The sequence below is a fragment of the Elephas maximus genome, chromosome 20 (assembly GCF_024166365.1).
Source record: "Elephas maximus indicus isolate mEleMax1 chromosome 20, mEleMax1 primary haplotype, whole genome shotgun sequence".
Classification (NCBI taxonomy): Eukaryota; Metazoa; Chordata; class Mammalia; order Proboscidea; family Elephantidae; genus Elephas; species Elephas maximus.
In genome coordinates, this window is record NC_064838.1 from 9,569,505 (window position 1) to 9,592,423 (window position 22,919).

A 22,919-nucleotide genomic window follows, 5' to 3' on the forward strand; every position below is an offset into this window, starting at 1 on the left:
ATCCAACAAAGATCTAATATCTAAAATCTACAGGAAAATCTAACACCTCTACAACAAAAAGACAAATAATCCAATTAAAAAATGAGCAACAGATACTTCACCAAAGAAGACATTCAAGTGGCTAAGAGACACATGAGGAAATGCTTATGATCACTAGCTATTAGAGAAATGCAAATCAAAATCAGAATGATACCATCTTAGTCTGACATTATTGGCATGAATCAAAAAAATAGAAAATAACAAATGTTATAGAGGCTGCGGGTAGACTAGAACACTTAGGCACTGCTAGTGGGAATGCAAAATGATACAATCATTTTGGAAGGCAATATGGTGCTTCCTTAAAAAGCTAAGAATAGAACTACCATATAATCCAGCAATTTCACTCCTGGAAATACATTCTAGAGAAATAAGAGCTGTCACACAAATAGATACATGCACACTCACGTTCATGGCAACATTATTCACAATAGCAAAAAGATGGAAACAACCTAGATGCCCATCAACACATGAATGGATAAACAAAATATGGTACACATACACAAGGAAGTACTACGCAACAAAAAACAACGATGACGAATCTGCGAAGCATCTCACAACATCGATGAATCTGGATGGCATTACTCTGAGTGAAAGGCATTATGCTGAGTGAAATAAATCAACCACAAATAGACATGAGACCACTACTATAAAAAACTCATGAAAAAATGTACACACCAAAAGAAACAATCTTTGATGGTTACAAGGGAGGGAAGAGGAGGAAAAAACACTAAACAGACAATAGGTAAGTGCTAACTTTGGTAAATGGTAAGACACTACGCAATAGTGGACAAGCCAACACAACTTGTCTGAGAAATCCGAACGCCCTGAGGGATTGAATTACTGGGCTGAGGGCTGCGAGCACCGTGGTCTTGGGGAATATCTACCTCAACTGGCATAACAGTTTATAAAGAAAATGTTCTACACTCTACTTTGGTGAGTAGCGTCCGGGGTATTAAAAGCTTGTGAGCAGCCATCTAAGAACTCTACTGGTCTCACCACGTGTGGAGCAAGGGGAGAATGAAGAAAACAGAAGATACAAGGGAAAGATTAGTCCAAAGGACTACTGGACCACAACTACCACGCCCTCCACCAGACTTAGACTGAGTCCAGCAAAACTAGACAGTGCCCAGCTGCCACCACCGACAGCTCTGACATGGATCACAACAGAGGATCCCAGACAGAGCTGGAGATAAATGTAGAACAAAGTTCTAACTCACAGAAAAAGACCAGACTTAATGCTCTGACAGAGACTGGAGAAACCCCAAGGGTATGGCTCCCAAGCATCCTTTTAGCTCAGTAATGAAGTCATTCCTGAGGTTCACCCTTCAGCCAAAGATTAGACAGACCCATAAAACAAAATGAGACTAAAGGGACACACCAACCCACAGGCAAGGAGAAGAAGGCAAGACAGGACAGGAAAGCTCGTAATGGGAAACCCAAAGTTGAGAAGGTGAGAGTGTTGACATGTCGTGGAGTTTGCAACCAATGTCACAAAACAATATATGTATTAATTGTTTAATGAGAGCCTAGTTTGCTCTACAAACCTTCATCTGAAGTACAATTTTAAAAAAAACCTAGAGATAAAAAAAAGACAGAAAATGAAAATGGAACATCAAAATGTGTAAGACACAGTCAATGTAAGCACTAATGCTTAAATTAGAAAAGAAGAAAAGTCTCAAATCAATAATCTAAACTCCCACTTCAGGAACCCAGAGAAAGAAAAGCAAAAATAAACCCAAAGTCAGAAAAAGGAATACAGATACAAGCAGAAATCAATGAAACAAAACAGAAAAGCAGAGAAAACTGATTAAACAAAAAGGTGATTCTTTGTCTAGGTCATAAAATTAAGAAACCTCTAACAAGACTGACCGGGAAAAAAAGAGATGACAGAAATTACTAATATTAGGAATAAAACAAGGGATATCACTACAGACCCTGCAGATATCAGAAGGAAAATACAGCGATATTTGAACAACTCCATGTACATAAATTTGACAATGTACATGAAATGGGTCAATTCAAAAAGTAAAAACTAAAACAACTCACCCAATAGAAACTAGGTAATTGTGGGTTTTTATGACTATAAAGGAAACACGATTTGTAATTTTACAAGTCCGAAAACAAAATCTCCAGGGCCAGATGATTTCACTGGAGGATTCCATCAAATGTTTAAAGAAGAATTAACACCAATTCAACACAACCTATTCCCCTATCCTAGAAATAGAAAAAAAATTAGATACAAAAGCCAGACAAATACCAAAAAAATCAGACCAAAACCCCTCATGAATATAGATGAGTAACTCTTAACAACATATTGGCAAACAGAATTCAGCAAAGTATAAAAAGGATTATATATCATGACCAAGTGGGGTATATTCCAGGATGTAAGGCTGGTTCACTATTCAAAAATCAATCAATGTAATCCACCATATTAACAGGCTAATGAAGAAAAATCATAGAATCGTATCAACTGATACAAAAAAAAACCCTTGACAAAATTCAATACCCATTCTTTATAAAGCTCTGAGAAAACCACCATACAAGAGATCTCCACAAATTGATAAGAACATCTATAAAAAACCTACAAATTAACTTCATACTTATTAAAAAAAAAAAAAAAAACTAGTGCCATCATACTTATTGATGAAGGCCAAATATTTTTCCCCTAAAATCAAGAACAACGTAAGAATGTCTGCTCTCACCATGGCTATTCAACATAGCTGCATTCTATCCAAAGCAATAAGACAAGAAATAGAGATAAAAAGAATAAAACTGCCCTTCTTTGCATATGACTTGATGGTCTACACAGAAAATCCCATAGAATCGACAAAAAAAAAAAACTCTTAGAACTAAAAAGTAGGTTTAGTAAGGTCACAGAACATAAAATCGACATACAAAAATCAACTGTATTTCTGTATACTAGCAATACACAGGTGGAAACAAAAATTAAAACTATAATACCATTTACAATTGTTTATATTATTCTAAAATCAGCATGGAAAGGAACTAAAATAGCTGAAAATGTTTTGAAAGAAAATAATAAAGTAGGAAGCATCACTCTACCCAATTTCAAGACTTATACAGCTATAAACGACCAAGACCATGTGGTATTGGTGAGGGACAGACACATAGATCAACTAAACAGATTAGAGAACCCAGAAAAAACTTGTAAAAGTACAGTCAACTGATTTTTAACAAAGGTGCAAAAGCAATTCAATGGAGGGTGGACAGTCTTTTCAACAAATAGAGCTGGACCAGCTGGAAATCTATAAGTAAAAGATGAACCTAAAACTCACTTCTTATATAAAAATTACCCAAAATGGATCATAAATTTAAATGTAAAAAGTAAAACTATGGAATTTCTAGATGGTAACTTAGAAGAAAAACCTTTAGCATCTAGTGGTTCATAAAAAGTTGGTTTAAAAAAACCACTGCTGTCAAGTCGATTCTGACGCATAGCAATCCTATAGGACACAGTAGAAATGCCCCATAGGGTTTCTAAGGCTGTAAATGTTTACGGAAGCAGATTACCACATCTTTCACTCAGAGAGCTGCTGGTGGGTTTGAACCATCAAATTTCTCAGTTAACAGCTGAGTGCTTAACCCCTGCACCACCAGGGCTCCTAAAAAGCAAGTTCTTAGAACACCAAAAACACAAGACATAAAAGAAAAAAAATTGAATTTCATCAAAATTAAGAACTTTTGCAAACCACGTATACGACAAACGACTCATACCCAGAATATATAAAAACTCAAAAGTCAACTATATAAACAGTTCGATTAGGAAATAAGAAAAAACATGAAAAGACATCTCACTGAAGAGGATATAGAGATGTCAAATAAGCACATGAAAAGATGTTCAACATCACTAGCCATTAAAAAAAAAAAAGCCATTAGGGAAATGCAAATTAAGACCATGATGAGCTAGCACTATACATCTATAAAAAAAAAACTAAAACCCAGCGCCCTCCAACAGCAAAAACACCAAATGCTGGTGAGAGTTTGGTGAAATCTGATCTCTAAATCTATAGCTGGTGGGAATCTAAAATGGTATAGCCACCCTGGAACATAGTCTAGCAATATAAGGTTACCATTAAAAAAGAAAAAAAGTTGCAATCTAGTTGGTTCTGATTCATGGTGACCCCAAGTATGCGGAGTAGAACTGCACACATACGGCTTTCAAGCCTGTGACCTTTCAGAAGCTGGTCTTCCAGGAGCCTCTGTGTGGGTTCAAGCCTCCAATCTTTTGGTTAGTAGTCAGGCACTTAACTGTGTGTACCACCCACGGACTGCTGAACTTATCACACAAACCAACAATTGCACTAAGCTTGCTGCCATCAATTCTGACTCACAGCAATCCTACAGAGAACTGCCCCATAGGGTTTCTGAGGCTACAATCTTTACAGAAGCAGACTGCCACATCTTTCTCCCACAAAGCAGCTGGCGGGTTCAAACTCCCAACCGTTCAGTTAGCAGCTTAGTGCTTAACCACTGCTCCACTGGGTATTTATCCCAGAGAAATAAAAACATATACCCTCACAAAAACCTGTACACGATTATTCATAGCAAATTTACCTATATACAATTGTTCACAGAAGTTTTATTTGTAATAGCCAAGAACTGGAAACAACCAAACTGTCCCTCAGTAGATGAATATTTAAACTCATTGCTTTACATCCATACCGTGGAATACTACTCATCAATAAAAAGGAAAAATTTACTGATACACTCAAAAACGTAAATGGATATGAGGGGCATTATTCTGAGTAAAAAGTCATCTGGATAGGTCACATACTGTATGATTCCACGGTTACTAACACTCTGGAAATGACAAAATTATAGAGATGGAAAACAGATTAGTGGTTGCCAGCGTTAGGAATTGGGGGGAGTCAGCACGACTGTAAAGGAATAGCAGAGAAGAGACCTTCATGGTGATGGAATAGGTCTGTATCTTGGCTGCAGTGGTGGTTACAGGAAACTACACCTGGGACAGAATGACACAGAACTATACACGTGCACAGTACCAATGTTAATTCCCTTGTACTACAATTGTATGAGAGGTAACCTTTGGGGGAAACTGGGTGAAGAGCATACGGGACCTCTCTGTACTATTTTTATAACTTCCTGTGAATCTGTAAATGTTTTAAAGATAAAATAAACTGTAAATAATTTAAATAAACTAAAACACAGAATAAAACACCTCAATAACTGTAACGATGACCCAAAACACCAAATCCACTGCCATCAAGTCGATTCCAACTCACAATGACCCTACAGGACGGAGTAGAACTGCCCCGCAGGGTTTCCAAAGAGCACCCGGTGGATACTAACTGCCGACCTTTTGGTTAACAGCCATAGCTCTTAACCACTACGCCACCAGGGTTTCCCAATGATGACAGAAAACTAACAAATTCAACTTAATAAAGAACAATGTAAAGTTCTGCAATTTAAAAAAAAAAAAAAAATGCACTGGTACACCCTGAAGACACAGGGTATTTTCCAATTGCTAAAAAGTCATCTGAGGCCAGCCTAAGGAAGACAATCAGGGCCAACCTGAGGAAGAGCAAATCTAGGATTTAGATATAAATCCTGTATCTTAAGAACATTTTCTATTTCAGTTAACAGACATGACAATATTAATTTTTAAAATAAAAACAATATATTTCTCAGAAGATATTTTATTAAACCTTCAAGGAATGAACAATTATTACCTTATACAAGGACCCCTGGTGGTGCAGTGATTAAGAGCTCAGAGGTCAGCAATTCAAATGTACCAGCCACTCCTTGGAAGCCCTACGTGGCAGTTCTACTCTGTCTTATAGGGTTGCTATGAGTTGGAATCAACTCCACGGCAACAGGTTTGATTTGGTTTTTTGATCTTATACAAGTGCTTCCAGAGAACACAAAAGGAAAGAAAGCTAACAAAGTTGTTTTACAGAGCCAGTGTAATCCTGATACACAAACCAGACAAAAGCAGTACAAGAAACTAAAAATATCTTGCTTTTAAACACTATGCAAAAATCTCAAATGATGTAATTGCAAATACAGTTCAGTAGGTACTTGATATTTCATGACCAAGTAGGATTCCAAGAGTGAAATAAATAATTGTTCAATATTTAAAAATGTACTAATGTAATCCAGCATATTAACAGACCAAATTCCAAAACCATATTACCATATCAGTAAATACAGAAAATCCTAAATAAATGTCAACACTCATTCATGACTAAAAAAAAAAAAAAAAACTCATTAAATTAGGAATGAAAGAAACTTTAATAACCAAAAAAAGCATTTTGAAAAAGAATCTACAATAATTTACCAGGGAAACACTAAAATCACTCTCCTTGAAGTCAGAAAGACAAAATACCTCCTATCTCCAGTTCTAGCCACTGTTGTGGTAGAAGTTCTAAGACAGTGCAACGGGACAAGAAAAAACGTATGAAGTACAAATACTGAACAGACAAAATAACTATTATTTGCAGGCACCATGACAGTCCGCAGAGAAAACTTAAAATAATCTGCAGGCTACCAGAACTAATGAGAGGGGTCCGCAAGGTTGCTGGACTCAAAAACAACTTTAAAAACCCAGAAGCATTCCTATATGCTGGCAATAACTAATAAGAAAAATGTAATTAAAAAAAAAAACACAAAAACATAAAGGTGCTTAGAAATAAATCTAACAAAAAGTGTATGGGTTTTTGGAAGAATATTATAAAACATTACCAAAGAACATAAGGCACTTGAATAAATAATAAAATGAATATATCATATTTACGGATAAGAACACTCAATTCAAAAAGATACCAAATTTTTCCCAAATTAACCTATAAATTTAATGTTTCTCTAATAACAAACTTCTTTATAATTTTTCATGGAACTTAAACGAATTCTAAAATTAATAGTGAAGAGTGAGGGCTTAAGAATGGCCGAGCTTATTCTGAGAAAGAAAAAAATGAAGAGGTACTAGATACCAGATACCAAGATATATTATAAAGTATTTAACACAGGGCAAATCTGAAGCAGAGACAGACAAACACATCAGTGAAACAGAAAAAAGACACCAGAAATAGACCCATGCTATCTTAGGCTGGTTTCTCTAGAGAAGCAATCAGTAAAGCATCCATATAGTATATATAAAGACAGAGTGATTTATATTAAGGAAATGGATACATGGTATAGAAGCTAGAAAGTCTCAAATTCGTGGGTCAGGCTTCTCCTGACTGACATAGCTGCAGGGCCTGGCAAACCCAAGATCAGCAGGTCAGGCAACAGGTCTCTGGCTCACAGGCTGTGGAGGCTGACAGAGTCCAAGACTGGCAGGGAAGCAGGCAGGTAACGTGCTAGCTCAAGTCCCAAGAACCAGAGGTCAGATGAACAGGGGCCAGCTGCAGGATCCAGAGGAAGCAAAAGCCCGCCAGAGAGTCCACCTACATTGGATACAGACCACACTCCCAAGGAACTCCCTTTCAACTGATTGGCTACTCATAGCAGATCCCACCATGGAGGTGATCACATCAGAACAGATCTCACGGAAGTCATTACATCATTACACAACTGTCAGACTACATCGGAACTGCCAAACTGCTGAGAATCATGGCTCAGCCAAGTTGACACACAACCTGAATGATCACACCTGCATATACGATGAACACATGACAACTCAATATGCTAAAAGAGGTATGTCAAATCAGTGGGGGAAAGAATGCACTCATGAATAAATGGTCCTGGGACAACTGCCTTTCCATTTGGAAAACACATAAAATTAATTATATCTCTCACAACACATTTAAAAAAAAAATTAAAATTATTAGAATATATGAGAATTTCTTTATGATTTTAGGATAGGAAAGCATTTTTATGAAAGAGGCCTGAAATTTTTGACTATATCAAAATTAAAAATTTCTATATGATAAAAACGATCATTAAAAAAGGATGTCATACATTAGAATAATATATATGCAACAAATTTGTATCCAGGATTATACAAAAAATTCCTATAAATCTATTTTAAAAAGATAAAAAAAGAAAAATAGGCAAAATATGAACAGGCATGAAAAATGTTCAACCTTACTAGTAATCAGAGAAATATTTTTTTTAAATGAGACATCATTTTATATTTATTAAACTGGCAAAAAAAATTACGACTGATAATACTAAGTTTTCTCAAGGATATGAGAAACTCTCATACACTGCTGATGGAGGATAAATTAGTACAACCACTTCAAAGAGTAATTTGGCAATAGGTGCCCTGGTGGCACAGTGGTTGAAACGGTCGACTGCTAACCGAAAGCCTGTGGTGCAAAGCCACCAGCGGCTCCACGGGAGAAAGATGTGGCAGTCTGCTTCGCTTCCATAAAGACTGGAAAACCCACCGGGTCGCTACGAGTCAGAAGTGACCTGAAAGCAGTGGGTAATAAGGTAAAGATATGCACATCTCACGATGAAAAATTACATTTCTGATTATCTTCTCTGAGAAAACTAGCATATGCACATAAAGAGATATTCACTGTACCATTTTGTATAATAGAACTGGAAAATGCTCAAATGAAAAAAATTAATGTATATTCACATGTTGGAATTCTGATCTACAGCTATACATATTGGCACTGAAAAACATAATATTGGGTGTTTTTTTAAAAAGGATAATACAGAAAATTATTTACAATGTAATATCATCTTATAGGTTTTTAAACTCATAAAACAATACTGTATATTATTAATGCATCCTGGTATATGTAATGCAAGGATAAAAACATGAAAATATTCACCAGAGGAGGGAAGAGGGCAAGGGAAAAGGAGAAAAGGCTGAGGAACAGAGAAGAGGAGCCTAGTCTTCAATCTGTAACGTAAGTTAGTCACTCTGACACAACGATGACACAATGCCAACATTTGCGCATTCTGGGTACTGGGTACATGGGTGTTATACAGCTTCTTCTGCATTATCAACTCTCTCATTAACCAACGTTTCACACTTACAACAGTAAAAAAAAAACCACTACCTGACTATTTTGTGCATTAATGACATACGTCTGGCAGTAATGAACACCAAGGTGCAAAGTGAGAGTGATGGTGGCCCTGAGGGTCAAGGTATGGGTCAGGTTGGCAGGGCCATGACTCTCAGTGGTCTGGCAGTTATGTACTGATGTAACTCAGCTGATGTGTAATCTGGAAGTGAGTCGGAACCGACTCGACGGCACTGGGTTTTTGGTTTGGGTTATAATGACGTAACTTGGCAGTTACGTAATGATGTATGTAGTCATCCTCCATTTTCACATAACACTGATTTCACATAATGACCTGGTCTCTGGAACCTAACCATTTCGGTAAGTGAGGAAAGGATGTATTACCTTTCGCATTTTTTCCAAAATAAAATTTTAAAGAACTCTGTTTTGTTGTTAGGTGCCATCAAGTCAGTTTCAATTCATAGAGACCCTACGTACAACAGAACAAAACATTGCCTGGTCTTGTGCCATCCTCATAATTGTTATGCTTGAGCCCATTGTTTAAGCCACTGCGTCAGTCCATCTTATTGAGGGTATTCCTCTTTTTTTGCTGACCTTCTACTTTACCAAGCATGATGTCCTTCTCCAGGGGCTCGTCCTTGGACGTAAGTAATTTTATTTCAATACCTTTCTTGGTAAGGAAGGAAATGAGCATTATTAAGTTTAAGGCTCCTGAAGTTTAAGGCCATATTTTCCAGCTGCCAATACTTCTTCGTTTCCAATTCTCGTGTTCCAATCACAGTTATTATCAATGCACCTTGATTGCATCTTTGATCACTTTCAGACCACAGAAGTTGATAAAAATCTTCGATTTCCTCATCTTCGGCATTAGTGGTTTGAGTAACAGTCACATTAACTGGTCTTCCTTGTAGGCGTATGGCTATTATCCTATGACTGACACCACTGTACTTCAGGATGGATCCTGAAATGTTCCTGATGAACACGATGCCACTCCAATTTGTCATTCCCGGCATAGTAGACCATATGACTGCCGGATTCAAAATGGCCAATATCCATAAATAGAATACAAAATATTACCAAAAATGACGAAGAGAAACCAGATAACTGGGAGCTCCTAAAAATCAAACACCTATGCTCATCTACAGATTTCACCAAAAAGAGTAAAAAGACCACCTACAGATTGGAAAAGAATTTTCAGCTATGACATCTCCAACCAGCACCTGATCTCTAAAATCTATGATTCTGTTAAAACTCAACCACAAAAAGACAAACAACCCAATCAAGAAGTGGACAAAGGATATGAACACACACTTCACTAAAGAAGATATTCAGGCAGCTAACAGATACATGAGAAAATGCTCTTGATCATTAGCCATTAGAGAAATGCAAATTAAAACTACGATGAGATTCCATCTCACTCCAACAAGGCTGGCATTAATCCAAAAAACACAAAATAATAAATGTTGGAGAGGCTGCGGAGAGATTGGAACTCTTATACACTGCTGGTGGGAATGTAAAATGGTACAACCACTTTGGAAATCTATCTGGCGTTTTCTTAAAAAGTTAGAAATAGAACTACCATACAACCCAGAAATCCCACTCCTCGGAATATACCCTAGAGAAATAAGAGCCTTCACACAAACAGATATATGCACACCCATGTTTATTGCAGCTCTCTTTACAATAGCAAAAAGCTGGAAGCAACCAAGGTGTCCATCAACGGATGAATGGGTAAATAAATTGTGGTATATTCACACAATGGAATACTACGCATCGATAAAGAACAGTGACTAATCTGTGAAACATTTCATAACATGGAGGAACCTGGAAGGCATTATGCTGAGCGAAATTAGTCAGAGGCAAAAGGACAAATATTGTATAAGACCACTATTATAAGATCTTGAGAAATAGTATAAACTAAGAACACATACTTTTGTGGTTACAAGGAGGGGAGGGAGGGAGGGTGGGAGAGGGTTATTTACTGATTAGTTAGTAGATAAGAACTACTTTAGGTGAAGGGAAGGACAATACTCAATACACGGAAGGTCAGCTCAAATGGACTGGACCAAAAGCAAAGAAGTTTCCAGGATAAACTGAATGCTTCAAAGGTAAGTGGAGCAAGGGCGGGGGTTTGGGGACTATGGCTTAAGGGGACTTCTAAGTCAACTGGCAAAATAATACTATTATGAAAACATTCTGCATCCCACTTTGAAATGTGGCGTCTGGGGTCTTAAATGCTAACAAGCGGCCATCTAAGATGCATCAATTGGTCTCAACCCACCTGGATCAAAGGAGAATGAAGAACACCAAGGTCACACGATAACTATGAGACCAAGAGACAGAAAGGGCCACATGAACCAGAGACTTACATCATCCTGAGACCAGAAGAACTAGATGGTGCCTGGCCACAACCGATGACTGCCCTGACAGGGAGCACAACAGAGAACCCCTGAGGGAGCAGGAGAATAGTGGGATGCAGACCCCAAATCCTCATAAAAAGACCAGACTTAATGGTCTGACTGAGACTAGAGGAATCCCAGTGGTCATGGTCCCCAAACCTTCTGTTGGCCCAGGACAGGAACCATTCCCGAAGACAACTTCATCAGACATGGAAGGGACTGGACAATGGGTTGGAGAGAGATGCTGATGAAGAGTGAGCTACTTGTAGCAAGTAGACACTTGAGACTGTGTTGGCATCTCCTGTCTGGAGGGGAGTCAGGAGGGCAGAGAGGGTTAGAAACTGGCAAAATTGTCATGAAAGGAGAGACTGGAAGGGCTGACTCATTAGGGGGAGAGTAAGTGGGAGTATGGAGTAAGGTGTATATAAGGTTATATGTGACAGACTGACTTGATTTGTAAATGTTCACTTAAAGCTCGATAAAAATTATTTTTTTAAAAAAAGGCCAATATCAGCTCACTGCAGCCCACTAATGCCTAGGATATCGATCTCCAAGTGTTCCATTTCACTTCTGATGACTTCCGATTTTCCTAGATCCATACTTCATACACTCCACATCCCAATTATTAACGGATCTTTGCAGTTGTGTCTTCTCATTTTGAGTTGTACCACATCATCAAATGAAGGTCCCGAAAGCTTTACTCCATCCACATCATTAAGGTCCACTCTACTGGAGGAGGTAGCTCTTCTCCTGTCGTATTTTGAATGCCTTTCAACCTGAGGGGCTCATCTTCCAGCACTATCTCAGACGATGTTCCGCTGCTATTCTTAAGGTTTTTACTGGCTAATTGTTTTCAGAAGTATATCACCAAGTCCTTCTTCCAAGTCTGTCTTAGTCTGGAAGCTCAGCTGAAATCTGTGCACGATGGGTGACCCTGCTGGTATTTGAAATATCGGTAGCATAGCTTCCAGCATCACAGCAACACGTAACCCACCATAGTACGACAAATTGACAGATGTATGGGGTAAGGGCTCTACTTAGCAGAAAACAAAATTATCTTAGTGTTCAATTTCTATTTCCAGTCTAGGCCTTTTCCTCGAGCACTGAACCTTATATCCAGTTGTCTGTATACCTAAAATCTTTGAACACTAAAAATCTAAATGTATTTATTTTCTCCTTACCCCTCCCTGCTCCTCACTTCTGCTGATGTGATCACCATACACTCCTCTGCTTGATACTTTTCAAAGACTCCCAGTGTCCTCCAACAACTTAAAAAAAAAAAGGGCAGCGGAAACTTTCTTCAATCAAGCCAATTCTGCACAGAAGCTCAAACAAAAAAACAAAAACAGATAAAATGAGGACTGCCCTTGTAGAAGAGGGACCAGGCCCAAAAAACAGGGCTCCCCTAATCTAGCAGGCTATGCTCCTGACTGAACCCCTCAGAAACAGTTTGAAAATTCCTGTTACATAAAACAAAATTAAATTCCTTCAGACAACTCAAACTGCTTTATCAGCTGTCTTTTCTCCCCATTTCCAACCACATCTCCTGCCACTCTCCGCTTGGAACTACGATTTCCAACATCATCACATACTCACATTTCTTTGCACACACCAAGTGTCCCACTGCTATGCTTTTAGCTAATGCTGTACCCATCAGGATCAGAAGTCTTGCTCCAGGACATCCCAAACATACATACAGCTTCACCGTTTCTCTTCCTAATGCCACTTTAACACATATACCCTGTACTTCACCTTGTGAGTCTCTGTAACCAGAAAATGGTTCAGCTCGCAGAACTAAGGAGTAAGTAGGCCAATTGTCAAAGATAACCAAGGCCCTCTATGTATCTTAACACCTTCACTTCTGCCCAATCATCTTGTAAATTTGCCTCCTGGTGCTTCTCTGTCTCTTGCAACAAATTCAGCTAGCAATATAGCTGTTCTTTTACTCCCACCTTTGACATTTTCATTATCTTTCTAGCTTCTGCTACTGCTAAGATTCTGACAGCACCAATCTGAGAGTTCTCTTGCCTTTTGACAGTGAATGAAATCCTACTAATAACTGACTTCAATTCTATCTCTTAATAATGACAGGTTAAATGGGGCTGCCACCTGAATGCCGCTGACAGTTTTAAATGGCAGTGCATTAAAGCAAAAGGTGCCAGGTCAGCCTTTTAAAGATGTTGCACTTAATAAGGTTAAAATTCAATCTTCTGCTTTGAAAAGCCAGAAAGTCTAATTTATAAATCCACCATGGAATAATGCAGTTCTGGGTGACTCACAATAATAAAATCCACAAAAGATTCATCCTACAGAGTGCCAACTTATTAATTTAAAATACATATATACAAGGCCAATCATTGCTATTATCTAGGACACCCCATTCCTGGTATGAAAGTGTTCACATCCAGAAATAATCAAATTCATGGTCAGCTATCCAGCAAGCAAGGAGCTGGAAGGAGGTGAATTAAATGCGAACAAGGAATTGAATACATTATTCTATTGACATGACCACTGGTTTTCTATCGACTTACAAGGGACTGACTTTAATCTTCCTTTGAGGAAACATTAATCAAGCCTTTTCTCTCTGGCTCTCCTACACTGTCTATATTCTGTACTGGTCACTAGGTCCTTTCATTGTAATATCATTTACTCAAAGCAAGTTATAATTTCTAAGGTCACAGCATATCCTGTAAGAGATACATTTATGGTGGCAGTTTCACCTCACTCTTGATTGATACACCTTACTCTTTGTCAAACTCTATGTAAGTAACAACTTAGAATTTAGATAACTTCAGATAAGTCTCCCCCATGAACAACCAATCCCACCCATATTGGGTTGACTTCTATGAAAATCAAGAGTGGGGTGGAATGAACTCTGCCAAAAAGTAAGGGAATTTCTTCTTTTAAGCTTATCTGTCTCTAATGACTGAAAATTAAACAAATACAGAACATTTCTCAACACAATAGAACCGTCATCAGGTCTTTCTATTGAAAAAAAAAATCTCTCGGTACTGTGAAAAGTGCAGTACAATGAACATCCAGCCCACGGAAGTTGCTAGGCTAACAGAGCTACACTTAATTAAAATTACGAATTAACCTTAAAGAACCAGGAACACTTTTTCTAGATAGATCAGACATTTGGGATTGAATGAAAGGCCCTTGCAAAGAATGGTTAAGGGTGATAATTGAACAACATGATGAAGATAATTAATGCCCATGTGAAGACTGTTGAATGGCAAGTGTTTTGTTACCTACATCATTACCACAATTTAAAAAAAAAAGGCCCCTGCCCATTACCGAAGGTGAAACCTCAGACAGTGACTAAGAGCTAAATCAGAAGAATCAAAGAACTACAAAGTTGCTTTTTTAATATCACAGCAACGTTCTACAGCAATATTCGAGAACTATGTTTTAAAATAAATAAGCCTTCCCAGTAACCAGAACAATTTTCTAAAAGAAGGTGCAAGTAAATTAACACACCTTGAAATGCAAAATAAAATGTTTAGAACAATCTTGAGAAACAATCCACTATAAACCAGAGATAAAGCTTTACTTACACGAAGGTATAATGAACTGTGGTTCAGTGTTGCCTGCGTAGCCAAGTTTGGTGTACCTAAAAGCACAAAGTCGTCAACATGTTTAGATAGCAATACTCTTCTCCATATTCCATTAATCTTCTCTATTATAAGCACTCCAAGTTCTGAAATATAAAGTCTCAGAATATAAAGTTTCTTGAAATAAATAAAACTTGCACTGAGACTCAGATAAGAATGCAATTACAAAAATTTAAAATATGCTTGTTTCTACTGGAAAAATTCCTGCACACATATGCCATATATACGAACTGTGGCATCCCTGATAACCCTCAAAGTACTTTTACACTCTTTTTATCTTTAAAAAACACTGTGAAGAAAGCAGCAGACACACACCCCTATTCTGCAGATGAGGAAATTAAGGCCCTGAGAAGTTAATTAGGCTGCCCCAAACCAAACAGCTAGTCAATTCCCAAATAAGAACCCGAATCTAACATGCAGGCTCCTCTTCTGGTGTTGGCTCCCACAAAGCATGCTTACTTGCAAACTTCCTGAACTTTCTCTGGGGTTAGAAATGATTGTGTTTTTCTTAAAATGTCATGGCGTATGTCCACAGAGTTATTGCCATCTTCAGAGAAGCAGCTGACATAGCATCTCTTTATCCTCTAATTTCAGAAAGAGCCCATTTTCTGTCAAGATACTCTGTATAATGGATTCCAAAAGTCTTAACTAAAAGAAATGCCAAAATACTATCTGTTCCAGAAACATTTGCTAATCTCCTAAACTAAAAAAAAAAAGAAAACCCACCACGCAGAACCATCTGCTAGAAATGGAAGGTTGAAAAGCACGAAATGAATTTAAAAGAGTCTTCAGCTCATCCTTTCTTATTAGGACTACTATAATTAACAGTAATGCTGAAAGTCTGGACAACTGAGCTGTCATTCTGAAATAAAGCTTATAATAAAAATATTTCCTAGTAGTGTTGAAAGTTATTGTATTCATTCACTCTATTTTACAAATTATTTCAAGATGCTTGATACTAAAATTTTTTTGATGTGGAAATATAATCCAAATTCTAAGAAATTAATTAGTGATTTAAAAAAATTTTTTCCAGCTGCCCTAAATTAGTTCCAATTCCTGGTAACCCCATGTGTGTCAGAGTAGAACTGTGCTCCATAGGGTTTTCAAAGTCTCACTTTTCGGAAGCATATTGCCAGGCCTTTCTTCCAAGGCACCTCTGGGTAGGACCTGAACCATCAGCCTTTCAGGTAGCAGCCGAGCACGTTAACTGTTTGCACTACCAGGGAACTCCAAAGTGTATTTTACCATATGCTATGTTCACTGTTTTTGAACACATAGTGAATGAATGAGGTTTGGGGAAACCAAAAAGCAAGTCATCCCCTTACGTTACGCCTACTACGTGGTCTGCACAGGGCGAGGTTTTTGCGCCACAAGAGCCAAAGGCCCTGAAACCCCCCAGACCCTACAAGGAGTTTCTGAAATGCAAGATCCATCTGAGGCCCTCCCAAGTCCCATAGATTACCAGAGCTGGAGACAGGGAACAGACCAAGCGGACACAGGTCTTCCACTCCAGGGCTCACCAGGCCACATAGGAGGTTTCAAAGGCAACCTACAGGCTGGGAGGTTCCCAATGAAGGGCAACAAAATAACTGAACACTAAAGATTCCAGGTCATCCCCAACTCAACCCAAGGTCTGGAGGCATACCCCACACAATAAATACAAATAAACTGAATTACTGACCCAAGGCTAAAAAAAAAAAAGCGGCCGAGAAATCACTAAAATCATCAAATCTTTAAGTTTGTGTTTTTAACAGGCCACACGACCTACCTCCAAAGAGACTTTGGATCTCGCACTTAAATAAACTCACCTTCTCATGTTGTTAGTTACAATGCTAGAACAGGGTCCTTTCTGTAGTTGTTATCTCTACCACCTGGCACAGCTCCAGGCATTTGGTAGACGCTCCACAAATGCCTGTGGAATGAATTCTTACCAGATGTAAGATAGGTAATCACTGTCAAACTGCTAGAGAAAGGGCAGTGTTTGAAAGGGATGCTAGCAGACAGAAAAACAACTTGATAGAACTAGAAAACCACAGACATGGTCCAAGACAATGTTCTCCCCATTTGCAAATGAGAACTAACTTGTCTATGTATAATGTTTTTCTTTCCCCACTATAAATAAGTAAATAACTGAAATGAGTGTGGTAAAATGTTAATATTTATTAAAATTCAGTGATAGGTATTATTCAAGTCTGTTGTATTACTTGTATTGCTGAAAGGTAACAAACCACGTGTACTGTATTAGTGCAGATCATGTACTTTGATGCCAGAATGCCTGGGTTCAAATGCTCAGCTTTGAGCAAGTTCCTTTACCTAACTGTATCTTAGTTTTTCCATCTGTAAAATGGGAATAAAAAGAAAACCTAAATGCTAGTGTTATTGTGATAATTAAATGGGTATATAAATGAGCACTCAAAAAAGTGCTCTCTGTACGTTTTAGCTATTATTTTTTACTATGATTTTTCTATACAAAATATTTCATAATTTAAAATTTTGAAAAGTTAAAAGCAATAACATGCTCTGTGACCGACATCATACTGTTCATTCTCTCTGCTATACACCACAGATCTCTCTGCAGAGACTGAACAGTCTCATGTTTTAACAGCGAGAATAAAATACACAAGCTAATGGTGGATCCATAGATACCGGACATCCTTCAACAACTGTTATCTCAACTACATCCCACCGTTGTCTACCTGGAAATCACCCACCATGGCCCAGAGCAGCAAAAGGTCAGACTGCAGAAATGGACTGGAGCACTTTTAGGACCACACCTTGAAAATTCAACTAAGAACTGATGGTGCCGGTACAACACGCCCCTCGGCAGCGGCTGCTGGAACATTCAGGCTCTGAAACCACAGTGTTCTTTTAGACAGCAAAGCCTTCAAAGTCAGCCTTCTGTCACAGAGTCACACAGGTACCTTAAGCATCAACAACAATTAAGCAAATAATGAAGTAAGCTAATATTAAGACACATTAATATTCTTACGGAGCCCCTGGGTAATGCAAATGGTTACAGTGCTCAGCTGCTAATCAAAAGTTTGGAGGTTTGAATCCACCCAGAGGCATCTTGGAAGAAAGGCTTGGTGACCTACTTCTGAAAAATGAACCACTGAAAACCCTACGGAGCACACAGCTCTACTCTGACACACACGGGATCACCATGAGTCAGAACTGACTCCGTGGCAACTGGTTAGCTGGGTTTAATATTCTTACGTATTGACAATTTACTATGAGGCCTTTCTTACCCTCCTAGCATAACTGAAAGCATTAAAAACACTGGCAAAAGCACAAACGACTCAGATTATCTTATGGTAACTTAATATCTTTAAATTTTCCTGTGCTATTCCTTACACAGCATCAAATAAATACATTTGAGGTTTTGCTACTTTGAATAATCACAATGTAATGAACACCTGGAGTCCCTGGGTGGCATAAAGGGTTACGTACTGGACTACTAACCGAAAGGTTGGTGGTTCAAACCCACCCAGATGTACCTCAGAAGTAAGGCCTGGCAAACTGCTTTTGAAATGTCACAGCCTTGAAAAGCCTGTGAGCAGCTCTCCTCTGCACACGAGGTCGCCATCAGTTGGCATCGACTCAATGGTAACTAACAACAACAATAATGAGCATCTAATAAGATCTTTCAAAAGGTGCCATTCAATTTTAAAAATTTTAATAAAATCTGCATCAGCCAAACTTCAATGAGAACCCATTAAACATAACACTATAAATGTAGCCTAGTAAGTGCTCAACCTATTAATTCTTTCCTTGGAGGAAAACCCAATGTTAGGAAAACTGGCATGCTCCAGTAGAGGTGATCTTACAGCAGCTCAACTAAAGAGCAGAACCAAAAAATCAACACACCAAACGCAATTCTTAAATATGCAAAGTGTTCAAGATACCATTTATGAAAACAAAAGACTCCTTTTTTTAACCTGAATTTACTACCCAGAAACTATGTAGCAGTCACTGAAGGTACTGAGAAAGAAAGGGAAGGAGGGAGGGAGAGAGGGAGGGAGGGAAGAAAAAAAAAAACAAAAAAAAACCCCAGGGCCCTGGTCCTCAAACTATTAGAAACATGATTTCAAATCAACTTTTCAGTTGTTACAGGGTAATGTCCTACTCTATCTAGGTAGGCTTCCAGAAATAAAGTACCAAACCTGGCTGCTGAGATGGCCTCGAAGATTCTTAAAATACAGATACCTGTGAGTCTGTCCCAGAATCACCAGAACTGGAATCTCTAGGAAGAACCTTAGGCGTCTGTGTTTTTAACACCTCGGGTCCACGTCTCCCTCCCTTCCTCCAATGGTTCTGATCAACCAGCTTGGGGATCCCGGACCTAAACTACCCCATATGCAAGCTCTCCAGCCTCATTTTCACATTCTAACAAAACCACCTACCACCCACCACACTCACCAAATGAAAGGTATCTATAATGGGGAGGTATAAAACTAGTCAGAAGTGCAGAAGAAGGGACTCATGTGTATCAATTTAATCATTCTGAAGACTGTGTTTAGGCATCTATGAAAAAAAAATAGGTTGGAACTGCTCTTCACCTGAGAGAGCTGAAATTCAACTAGACTGTCTTGTTTTCCAGGTCTCACAAGTCTTCCACCTCTGAAAGGCTACGGTATTACAACTTTCCTATCACTCTTAGTGGACAATATTTTAGTTTTCCATCTCTGACAGGTTTACCCCTTACAGATTCCAGGTTTCACAGGTTTTACTGTATTTATGTAATTGAGATAGTGAAAAAAAAAATCTGAACTCAATCTAGTAGTGGAAAAAAAAAAACTAGACTCAGAAGAGAAACATTTAATCCTTAGGAAGAGATAATAGACTTAAAATTACTATCATGTACAGGTGTATAAAACAGAAAATAACTGCCAAACAGTATGTACTTGTGATGAGAGGCAGCTGAACAGGGTCACAATGGGTTCACACCCCAGCACCACCTGGCACACTTTCCTAGCTGTGTGAAGTAAGGCAAGGAAATTAATCCCTTCTTACTTCACTTTCTTCATCTTTTAAATGTTAGTAATAATAATCCCTAACTCCATGCTGAATATTATTTTTTTAATATTTCTTAATCTGAAAAGTAAATCAGAGGCGGAGCCAAGATGGCAGAATAGACAGGCGCTTCCGTCCAGCCCTCTTTACAACAAAGACCCGAAAAAACAAGTGAAACGAGTATATTTGTGCCAAGCTGGGAGCCCTGGGCATCAAAGGCAAGCTTAGACAATGAACCAAGGGGCAGGGGGAAGAAGAGGCTGTTCAGAAGTGGAGGAGTTGCCAGACCTGAATTCTGGGGAGCCCTCAGGCACCATTCCTGGAGCCCCAGCAGCAGTGACGGCGGCAGTGACGGCGGGCTGGTCCTAGAGTTCAGCCACAGTTTCCTCAGGGAGAAGCAGCCAACCACACAGCCCACTCACACCTCCGGAACCTGAGGAGAACTGAGCTCTCGGCAAAAGCTAAGTACTTGTGTATATTTTACCATGCCCCGCTCCCCCACCCCCAAGCCAGCCTCAGCGGCTGAATCCCTGGGCCTGAGAGAGACCCTAGTGAGCATCTAGAGCCATCCTCCTGGCCCTGGGGAAGGAAAAAATTTGCACCTGGGGGGAAAAGATAATTTGCTATCTCCATTAACTGGGGGAAATCAGGACAGAAGCAGCTCCTGTCCAGGCATAAACCGTCCATGGACCTTGAGCACCTTTCCCTTCTGCATGGACCTGTATGGGCCTATTTTGGGAGAATAGGCCCTTGCTGGCAAACTCCAACCATTTCAACGGTGCAGTGGAGAGGTGGATGTTTGACATTTGAAATTGCTTTACCTATTAAACAAGGTCCTCACCTACCCACATCACAGGCCTAAGGACTGGTAGCTCCACTCAGGTCACCCACCCACCTGCAACAGGGGTCCAAAGATAACTGGTACCTCCAGTCCTTACAACAAATACTTTGGGTGCCCATGGTCCCTCTGGAAAACCCACCCACCAGCATGATCTAGGGAACAGAGATGCATTTTCCTCAGAGACACTTGGGGGTCGATTCTCAGCTCCTGCCTTGTTCAGAGCGTGACCCCCTGCTGCACTCAGATACCTGTATATATGCCAATCACCCCTGCCCCTCTAGGACTGTAGGACAGAGCCTGTACCACACACTTGATATCAGCTACCTGGAAACAAGAAACCTGAATGCACTCCTAGACTGATATACCTGTTAACAGCTCTAACCAGCTGGGGACAGGATACCAGAGCTCCAAATGCAAAAATAATCAAGCTAGCTCACTCAAGGAACCCATAGGACAATACCAAAACAAAACAAAGCAAGCAGCTATGACACAGTAAGCAAGCATAAACTAATACAATAACTTATAGATGGCTCAGAGACAACAGTCAATATCAAGTCACATAAAGAAACAGACCATGATCACCTCAAAAGGCTCTCAAAACAAAGAATCCAAGGATCTTCTAGATGAAAGTACATTCCTGGAATTACCAGATACAGAATACAAAAGTTTAATATATAGAACCCTCCAAGACATCAGGAAGGAAATGAGGCAATACACAGAACAAACCAAGGAACACACAGATAAAGCAACTGAAGAAATTAGAAAGATTATTCAGGAACATAATGAAAAGTTTAATAAGCTGGAAAAATCCATAGACAAACAGCAATCAGAAATTCAGAAAATTAACAATAAAATTACAGAATTAGATAACTCAATAGAAAGCCAGTAGAGCAGAATTGAGCAAGTAGAAGCTAGAATTTCTAAACTCGAAGATAAATCACTTGGCACTAATATATTTGAAGAAAAATCTGATAAAAGAATTTTAAAAAATGAAGAAACCTTAAGAATCATGTGGGACTCTATCAAGAGAAATAACCTGAGAGTGATTGGAGTACCAGAACAGGGAGGGATAACAGAAAATACAGGGAAAATTGTTGAAGATTTGTTGGCAGAAAACTTCCCCGATATCATGAAAGATGAGAAGATATCTACCCAAGATGCTCCTCGAACTTCACATAAGGTAGATCTGAAAAGAACGTCACCAAGACATATTATAACCAAGCTTGCCAAAACCAAAGATAAAGAGACAATTTAAAGAGCAGTGAGAGATAAAAGAAAAGTCACCTACAAAGGAGAGCCAATAAGAATAAGCTCGGGCTACTCTACAGAAACTATGCAGGCAAGAAGGCAATGGGATGAAACATTTAAAAAACTGAATGAAAAAAATTGCCTGCCAAGAATCATATATCCATCAAAACTGTCTCTTAAATATGAAGGTGAAATTAAGACATTTCCAGATAAACACAAGTTGAGGGAATTTGTGAAAACAAACCAAAACTACAAGAAATACTAAAGGGAGTTCTTTGGTTAGAAAATCAATAATATCAGGTTATCAACCCAAGACTAGAGCACTGCACAGAGCAACCAGAAGTCAACCCAGACGGGGAAATCCAAAAAACCAAAGTAAGATTTAAAAGAAAAAAAAAGCCCAACACACAGTAACAGCGATGTTATTATATAAAAGAAGACAACATTAAAATAATAAAGAGGGACTAAGAAATGCAATCTATATACCTTCCATATGGACAGGAAGATACAGCAATACAAAAAATAAAAGTTAGTTTTAAATTTAGAAAAATTGGGATAAATAATAAGGTAACCACAAAGAAGACAAACTATCCTACTTAACGAAATAAAATACAAGGGAAAAATACAGACTCAGAAAACAAACCAACAACAAACATGAGGAAAGAACAATATATAAAGAAAATCTACTCAGCACATAAAATCAAGTGGGAAAGAGAAACTGTCAACACACCAAAAAAAGACATCAAAATGACAGCACTAAATTCATACCTCTCCATAATTACTCTGAAAGTAAATGGACTAC

At 38.6% G+C, this 22,919-nt stretch overlaps 1 protein-coding gene across 1 annotated transcript in view; it reads right to left on the reverse strand.

Annotated features, from left to right (window-relative positions):
* The window catches only part of ACTR3B (actin related protein 3B), a 129,603-nt gene that overhangs the window by 88,388 nt on the left and 18,296 nt on the right, over positions 1–22,919 (reverse strand). Inside the window, exon 2 of the mRNA XM_049863358.1 lies at positions 14,959–15,014. Coding sequence (XP_049719315.1) covers positions 14,959–15,014 — 56 coding nt within the window. The remainder of the gene's footprint in view (positions 1–14,958; positions 15,015–22,919) is intronic.